Source organism: Idiotropiscis lumnitzeri, chromosome 18 (assembly GCF_059441095.1).
Source record: "Idiotropiscis lumnitzeri isolate Australia: NSW breed Sydney's pygmy pipehorse chromosome 18, RoL_Ilum_1.0, whole genome shotgun sequence".
NCBI classification, from domain to species: Eukaryota; Metazoa; Chordata; class Actinopteri; order Syngnathiformes; family Syngnathidae; genus Idiotropiscis; species Idiotropiscis lumnitzeri.
The window spans coordinates 13,690,237-13,699,510 of NC_142408.1; the positions used below are offsets into that span (position 1 = coordinate 13,690,237).

Below are 9,274 nucleotides of genomic sequence, written 5' to 3' on the forward strand. Positions count from 1 at the left end.
AACCTGCCATGCATGTTTTTTTAAATGTGGGAGGAAACCGGAGTACCCGGAAGAAACCCACGCAGGCACGGGGAGAACACGCAAACTGCACACAGGAAGGCCGGAGCCGGAATCGAACCCCCGACCTTCGTATTGTGAGACCAACGTGCTAACCAGTCGTGCCCACCGTGCAGATTTGGGGGTGCGCAAAATGGCTTCTGATTCTCACGAGTACTAGAAAATAATTGAGGAGCACAGCCTGAGCCCACGGCACGGCGACAGGTTAGCACGTCCGCCTCACAGTTCAGAGGTGCAAAGTTTGATTCCGGCTCCGGCCATCCTGTGTGGAGTTTGCTTGTTCTCTCCGTACCTGTGTGTTTTTTTCCCAGGTTCTCCGGTTTCCTCCCACATTCCAAAGTCATGCATGGTAGGTTGGTTGTCCCTAAGTGTGATTGTGAGCGCGAGTGGTTGTTTGTCTTTGTGTGCCCTGCGATTGGCTGGCAACCAGTTCAGGTTGCACCCTGCCTACTGCCCGTTGTCAGCTGGGATAGGCTCCAGTACGCCCACAACCCTCGTGAAGAAAAGCAGCTCAGATAATGGATGCTTTTCATTAAAGGGGAAGTCAACCCACAAAAAAGATTTGCAATAAAAAAAAGTTATACGTTTGATTAGCCCAAGAATGGTGTTTTAGATTAAAATTGCATATGTGGAATATGAGTCTACCTATTTTCTAAAGCTGATCCATGATTGGTCGTTATCTGAGTACTGCACAACTGTGATGTCATTTTCAGTCGACAGAAGTGACAAAATGGCCGCCCCCTGAGATGGATAAAAATGGATGGATTTTACTGCATAACTCATATTATGCAAATGCAATACTAATGAAGATGCATAGAACAATTTATAGCAAATAATTTTTGGGTGTTGACATCCCCTTTATGCTTTCTGCATTAACGCTTTAATGTCTTCCTTGGTCAATTTGCTTGCCTTTAACAACCCTCTCATATTTTTTGTACTTTCGGTTAGGATTTTAGACACAGCTGACTGTGAACAATCAACATCTTTTGCAACATTGCATGATGAGTTATACCGTCCTTAATAACTTTGACAATCTGCTCTCTTTGTTTCAAATAACCCAGTCCACTTGGCGCAACAGCTCTTCATTTTGTGAATTTGTAATCACTCCTGTTTAACAGCAAAGGAGCAGATCATTTGTGATGCAGGTGTTAGTTTTAGGACTGACACTTACAGGGTGGTTTCATATTTTTTTTCATCCAAAACGAGTGATTCATTTTTTTCCCCCCTTGTGCTTGGTCTAAAAATGAAACTGTTAGTAACTTCCACATCTTCCCCCTTGACTTATTTTAGTATTTCTTAAAGCCAGAAAGTTGCCATTTGAAATGTTATTTTTTCCTTTCTATAAATGTAAACAACGAAATGATTATCCTCTGAGACTGGTGATTGCACATGGCCAACGTTACCCGAGCATTCGTTTACTGTACACATAGATGTCCTGGAAACTAATGGTACTGTTTGTAATTGTAGAGGCCAAAGGTAAATCATATTCATCTGTCCGAATTTGGTATTCAAACATTTATGCGAGTTTTCCCTTTACTGATGTGTAGTACTATATCCATTACTTTGACTGACTGTATTTATATGAGAACATATGGTCTCCGCAATTCGCGAGGGACAGGGACATGCGGATAGAAAAAATCTGCATATAACTGATGAAACAATAGGACAAAAAATAAATAAAATAAACAAACAATAAAATATTCTTGGAAAAACAAGGAGGAATATTCCACATGTAATTTCAATGAAAAGTGGGGGTTGAGATCCCCCACTCCCTCAAAAAGTAACAAATAATGGTATATTGTATCCACGGGTGCAGACCTGCGAAAATATCCAACCAACCATCACTCCAAAAATTACACAATTGAAGTTTCTTTCTTGAAAGTCTTTTAATAGGAAATAGGTGACAGGTATTTAAAATACTATTGCAATTACTAATTATTGTCGATTGAAGAATATAAATCCCATTTACACTGCAGTGCAGCGATCTATAGTAGAAGAGCTAAAATGATCTAATGAAAAGTAATGTATTGGACTCAAATGTTACAAAAATATTTTTAGGCATAAATGGTTCAAGTTAACATCCTCATATACACATTTATACAGCCATAAAAAACATATATTGGAAAATGGATAACTAATTAAAATCCATGATCATAAGCCTAGAAGCGCAGCACGATGGACAAATGTTCAGCACATTTGCCTCACTTTCGAGGTTATGGGGTTCAAATCCAGCTCCAGCCTTCCTGCATGTGTTTGCCTTTTCTCTCTGTGCTTGTGTGAGTTTTCTGGCTTCCTCCCACATTCCAAAAACATGCACGGTAGGTTTGTTGAAGTCTGTAAATTGTCCATAGGGGTGAATGTGAGTATGAATGGTTGTTTATATGGCAACCAGTTCAGGGCCAACCCCACCTCTCACCCCAAAACAGCTGGCATAGGTCATACACTTTTCCATCTAATTTAATTGAAAATAAAATAAAAATGCCAAGATATGCTTAGCTATTAATTGCAATTTATACATTCTTGATTGGCAGTGATATTCATTCAAAAACATAGGCAAACGTTTGTCAAACTTCCCTTAATTCTTTGTCCATTGTCAATTGGCTGGCGGAGGCTGACCTGTTACATTCTGCATAAAAACTTCAATTCAAATCCAAAGTCACGGTCAACTGATGTGAATGCAATGGTAAAATCATACACGTGCGCTTCCGAAGGCCATTTATGAAATTCAAGGCTTTTTGCAGTCTCTGTGCAGGGATTCCATAAGTCTTATGGAGTCTTATGGAATCCCTTATGGCATAAGAGAATGAGGAGGCAAGCGGTGGTGCCAAGCAAATTAAGGGGTCTTTTGTGTCTCCACTGTGTGTTGGGGAGCAGGTGGCGGTGTCGCTGGCCTACTTTGTTCTTCTATTAATGCCCCATCAGGTGTCACTCCTGCTGCTGCGTTGTGCAAGTTTGTGACCTCAGTCCCACTCTGCAAGAATTTGCGTAAGTCTTTAAGCGCCGGCCTGAGCATCTGCACCAGTGCCAGCAGTGCAGCCTGAGTGCCTTCCAAGGCCTGGGCTTGTCGCTCCTGTGCAAACGCCTGGGCCTCTTGGGAGTGACGCATCATCTGCAGCAACTGATTCTGACCCTCCAGGTGCTGTGCAATCTGTCGGATGTGGACATTGGTGACTCTCTGCTCCTGTAGAAGTCGAGCCGAGTTGAGGGCAATGCGGCTCTTCAGTTCCTGGGGTTTAGCATGACCCTGAGGCGGGGGGGGCGAGGAAGCTGAGGATGACGCCAACACCTCAACCGGAGCCTCAACAGTTGCCACGACTGCAGGAGTGGATTCGGTTACGGTTGTGGTGCAGTACTCCACTACGCCGCTGTCCTCTAATGCATGGTAAGCTGTTTCAGCTGGTAAATTAAGCAAAAAATGAATCAATAAATAAAGATGATTTTCTAATCACTTTGCTCATATATATATACATATATAGTGGAACCTCGGTTCTCGACCATAATCCGTTCCAGAACCCTGTTCGAAAAGCGAATTGTTCGAACACCGAAACCATTCCTTTGCTGCTTGCACTGACTTTCTTTGGAGGCATGATTAGGGGCTAAAACACTTCGTACACCTATATAAAACGCGAGAGCAAAACGCAGCACGTCCGCACGCGACAACAGTTGGTCACAAAGAGAGCAAGAGAGCGATCTACACCCGTACGACGCTCAGCATCCCACCCTCGCGTACGCACTCATGCGTCATACCGGCGTTCGAACTCCGATGTTTGTTCGAACTGCGAAGCAAGAATTTCTCTATTTTTTTGTTCGGACTCCGATTTGTTCGAACTCAGAGTCGTTCGAGAACCGAGGTTCCACTGTAAATATATATATATATATATATATATATATATATACACACATATATATATATACACAAACATACATACATATATATATATACTTATATACATATACATATATACTTATATACATATACATATACATAAACATATATATACATATACATATACATATATATACATATATATACATATACATACATATACATATACATATATATATATATATATATATATATATATATATATATACATACATATATATATATATATATATATATACACATATATATACATATACATATACAGTGAACCCTCGCTACTTCGCGGTTCACCTTTCGCGGGTTCAGTGCTTCGCGGGTCTAAAAAATATTCGGGGGCATTGTAGTTTCGCCGAGCGGCACGACGGGGGGCTGGAGCGGTTAGATGGCCGGCGTGCGCCGAAGAAGAGCGTGGGCGAAGAGGAGAGTGGACGAAGAAGAGCACGTTCCCCCGGGCACGATTTGGCAACGTTTCGCGCGGTTCGGACCGTACCAGAGCTCCGGCCAGCGTGCGTGGCAGTTAAGCCGAAGAGGAACAACTTCCGCCCGGGCACGAGCGCGGCGACATTTCGCTTCGTTCGGGACCGTGCGAGAGCTCCGGAAGAGACCGGCCGGCGTGCGTGGTAGTTAAGCCGAAAAGGAACACCTTCCGCCTGGGCATGAGCGGAGCGCGAGGTTGTCAGTTATGAATGAATCAATGAATAAATAAATAAATGAAGAATGCCACCTTTCATTTCACAGGGAACACCGGACGGCGTACCAGCAGGTAAAAGTCGAAGTAATTAAATAAATACAAAAAGAAGTAATTGAATAAATACAAAAATAATGGCTGGGGAATAAAAAAATAATAAGTTTTAATAATAATTTGTTTGTTTTTTTTAATTTCACTCTCTCTCTCTCTACCCGTATATATATATATATATATATATATCGTTGCACTCTTGAGTACAATGACAATAAAGGGATTTCTAATTCTATATATATATATATATATATATATATATATATATATATATATATATATATGTATATTAGGGCTGTCAAAATTAAAGCGTTAACTCAGGTGATTATTCCAAAAAAATTTAACTCAGTTAAATATTTTAACTCAATTAACTCAGTTTGAATTACTTTGCAAATATTGCGCCATATTAGCTGTACAAGTCTCAGAACAAAACACTGTGTTCAAGTTACCACTGGGTCTTGAAAACCAACACTGCTGGAGTGTGGCGCTTGTGGGCGGTTTTGAGAAATGTCTCGATGAAAAATGCCTGTAAAATTTAGATCGTATTCAAGAATCAAAGAAAGCTATTAGAACAGTCTTTGAATTAAATATACTTGATATTTAGTGATTTTGCATCAATTCCAAGATATTATTTAAGTATATATCTGTAACAAGTGTCGCAAAAAAGTAGTTGAAAAATGTGATTAATCGCGTTTAATCATGGAAATGTTTGTGATTAATTAATTTAAAAAAATTAATAGCTTGATAATACTAATATATATATATATATATATATATATATATATACATACATATATATATATATATACATACATATATATATATATACACACATACATATATATATATATACACATACATATTTATATATATATATATATATATATATATATATATATACACACATACATATATATATACACACATACATATATATATATACACACATACATTATATATATGTGTGTGTATATATATATAGATATATACACACACATATATATATATATATAAATATATATATATATATATATATATCTACACACACATACATATATATATATAAATATATATATATATATATATATACACACACATATATATATATATATATATATATATACACACACATACATATATATATATATATATATATATATATATATATATATATATATACACACACATACATATATATATAGTTATATAGTTATAAAATCACATATATATGTATATATATGTCAGTTACATGATTTCACTAAACCAATTGAAATTTAAATAAAACAAGTGTTATATTGCGCATTAAGTTCTTCCACATTGACTAAGAAAGATATACAATTTCAGAAATATATCGAGGGATACAGATTACAGACACAAAAAAAACTTACCATTCAGTGTTTTCGCTTCATCACAAACAGTTACAGAAACTGCCGGAAGAGCTAAAATATAGAAAGACGAAGAGTAAACAAATGATCACAATGGAGCGATGACTCCTTGAAAAATAAAATGAAAATGTAAAGCAATGAATAAAGTAACAGTAAAATAGTCTCCCTTAAAACTGTTTATGCTACAAAAACATGGTTTAATTTTCGAAGAACAGTTTTACATCTATACTGCACAGGGAGGTCGTCCAGGACAGACCTACGGGATGGCCAGGGGTGGCCAAGGACATCACTTGTCAATGTGTGGCCACCCACCATAACAAGGGGAAAATTATAATTTCTGTGATTTATCTGCAATGTTCAAATGGATGCAGTTTTCTTAGACCTCTTGACATTCAATGATTCATGAAATCACATCAACCAATCTTGCCCAACACACTTATAATACAAGCTGGAACAAACCTAAATAAAAAGCAACTGTTAGAAAATTATTTTGTGTCATTGTGCTTTTTAAATATGATTTGAATGAATGAGCCATTGATCGTAGTATGCAAAATTACATATGTACCGAGTGCGACAACTGATCACTCTGATTGGCTGTTAGCTAGTTAATCAGTGCATGAGCTCGAAGTAGTCTGTGCAATAGTAAGCAGAAGCAAAGCCACTGGAAAAAAAATGGCATTATCTAGAAAATAAAGCTCAGTTAAAATATTGCATTTTACTTAGATTTGTCCCTGCTTGAGTGTGATGGGCATTTTTCTGGATATGTGTAAATTTTATCTCATGAAACCCTGACAGGATGTTGTGATATATGATGGACGGACGCATGCACGGCCACCTACAGTGTTGTCACCCTGGCCACCCAACTGAAAAATTTCTGGCGATGCCATTGAGTCATCATTTCGTCTATTCCAAAGAGAATCAATGATTTTGCTTTCAACAAAGAGGGTCTTTTGTAATTTGAAGCATATGGAATAATGAGGGAGTTTTCACCCAATCGCTCTTTTAAATGGACAGAGAGGCCTGTCGTTTGATGGTGTGTGATGATGGTTGTTTTGCATTTCAAAAGAACTATACCATTCGTGGTTGGAGCATGCCTCTAACATAGAATTTAAATAGTTGAATTTTTTTGCAACACAAGTTCTAGCCGAACGAAACCTTGTTGCATGAAGTTTTGAAGCTTTTTTTCAATAGTACGGTTGCTACATATTCAACGCTCTGAGGATGAAGTGAACTGGATAAAAAAGAATATTCCCAAGTAGATTTACATATATTTCCCCAAAAATTATTTATTGATACTTTTTTTTATTTTGCTGTTTGTATTGTTTTAGGCAAGGTGGTGACCACTTTGAATGGTGAGGCGGCACCCTAGCGCCCTCCATCGACAAACTACTACTACTCAAAGTATATTGAATAGTCTTACGGCCTGACCCAGACAATAGGTTGTATCACGGTGATGTATCTTGAAATTTCAGTCCACCAACTACGATATACTGTAATACATCTTCCTCAATAGGATACGCAAACAAAAATATTATGGCTTGATGGAAAATGGATCTTGACTGCCCTCTGCCGGATGAAAGTGGTTATTGCCGCTATGACAAGTCAATAGTTGGCACCTTTCATTCATTTAACATATATGGACTTAATAAAACACATAAACTGTAATTAATGTAAAATTGATCGATTTTCGCATTATGTACTATTATGTTACAATTTCGCCTCAGTGATTTATCAAATCAATACAATACCCAATACTTTGCTCAGAGGGGACTAAAAATGTTTTTCAGAACATTTACAAAACGTCCCAAGTCAACATTTGAATTCCACTATCTGCGTAACAACTGTTATATTCACGTCTGTTCTAACTTTACCTTTTCCCCCCAAATAAGTCAGATTATGATCGACGTGATTAAATACTAAGAGCTGGATCTTTATGCTTACATGATTTGTAATTAGTGTAAAGGTAAACTGCTCAAGAGTACAAAAAGTTTCCAAAGACGTGATAAACATTTTAAATGCATGCCCAAGTAATACATGAACAAAACGCATGATATAATTAATGCTTGAGTGGTTAACCAGTGTATGCTTTTGTTTCTCTATTTCTTCCACAATAACAATCACTACAAGAAACTGACAAATGCATTAAATCATCAATCAGGACCAAGTACAATAGTGGGAAAAAAATACACGTATATATTTTTTTAATATATAATTTTTTTTGGGGCGGGGGTCGTGTATTAAGAATCCGCTCATCATAGTGTACGGAAACTAAGGCTGCAACGGCCCCTTGTGTCTGCAAACATGTGCCAACTTACTCTCCGTGAGTGTGACGGTGGTGGTGGTGTTCGCTGTGACAGGCAAAGTGATCTCAGTATCCGAGTCTCCTGCAGGTAAACTGATGATGGTGGCTTCGCCCAAGAGGTTACAGATCCTCTGCTGCATGGCAGTGAGAAGGACGGGAACGGGAGTGCAGTCGGTGGACGTCCCCTCTATTGCAGCCCGTGCCTGGGCCACTTTCCTTCGGACCTCCGTCTTCATATCGGACCACTTTTTCTTGACCTCAGGCAACTCTCTAGGACAGGTCGTAACAGCGTTCACCTTTTTGAGGATCTCCAACCATGCGTTGTTCTTTGCCATGTGGGTGACTCCAGCATTGAAGTGGTTAACCAGTGTATGCTTTTGTTTCTCTATTTCTTCCACAATAATTTCAACCTCTCTCTCCGAGAAATTCATTTTTCTCTTTTTCGCGACCGACACCATAATTGCATCAAGTCCTAATATGGAGAAGTAGTTGTGCGTACTATACGCAAAAATAGTACTCAATTGATATGCGCAACGTAATGGCTTCCAGAATCGGCGTCTTCTTCCTACTAACGAGCGTACGTTAGCTAGCCTGTGAGTCCCGCCCCCTCACGACTCAATTGGTTGGATGTCTTGGGGTCGTTCGATATGGCTCTTTGTTATTGGCTAGGTAAAACGCCAGTTATTTAACGAGGCAAACAAACTATGTGATTCAAAGCCAAAGAAAAAAAACCCAAAACAAACATCAATCATAGCTGTATCTATAGCCTCGTTTTTGTGCGGTAAATAAAAAACAAAATACTTTTACACCAAGGATTCAAATTAGATAAACTGTACACAATTACGTCAGTAACACTTACACGTTGTAAATAAAACAAACAAAAAACAGACGAATGCTATTAAACA

At 38.1% G+C, this 9,274-nt stretch overlaps 1 protein-coding gene and 1 long non-coding RNA gene across 2 annotated transcripts in view; one reads left to right on the forward strand and one right to left on the reverse strand.

Annotated features, from left to right (window-relative positions):
- The first annotated feature begins 75 nt into the window (after window positions 1–75).
- The window catches only part of LOC148319607 (uncharacterized), a 9,236-nt gene continuing 37 nt past the window's right edge, over window positions 76–9,274 (forward strand). The window contains exons 1-4 of the long non-coding RNA XR_015839811.1: window positions 76–406; window positions 2,932–3,042; window positions 3,194–3,439; window positions 8,458–9,274. The exon at window positions 8,458–9,274 is cut by the window's right edge and continues 37 nt beyond it. This is a non-coding gene — a long non-coding RNA (uncharacterized LOC148319607). The remainder of the gene's footprint in view (window positions 407–2,931; window positions 3,043–3,193; window positions 3,440–8,457) is intronic.
- Window positions 1,931–9,017, reverse strand: naif1 (nuclear apoptosis inducing factor 1). Its single transcript, XM_088282023.1, has 3 exons — window positions 8,383–9,017; window positions 6,071–6,121; window positions 1,931–3,453 (listed from the first exon to the last, which is right to left on the reverse strand). The coding sequence occupies exons 1-3, from the start codon at window positions 8,825–8,827 to the stop codon at window positions 2,891–2,893; spliced, it is 1,059 nt and encodes a 352-aa protein (XP_088138149.1). The 5' UTR covers window positions 8,828–9,017; the 3' UTR covers window positions 1,931–2,890.

Bases quoted from the DNA above. Each gene is read 5' to 3' on its own strand.
- naif1 (XM_088282023.1), bottom strand. From the start codon at position 8,827: ATGGTGTCGGTCGCGAAAAAGAGAAAAATGAATTTCTCGGAGAGAGAG. The intron at 6,122-8,382 runs GTAAGTTGGCAC...TCTATATTTTAG, and splicing joins CACCGTCACACTCACGGAGA to CTCTTCCGGCAGTTTCTGTA. The intron at 3,454-6,070 runs GTAAGTTTTTTT...TTAATTTACCAG, and splicing joins TGAAGCGAAAACACTGAATG to CTGAAACAGCTTACCATGCA.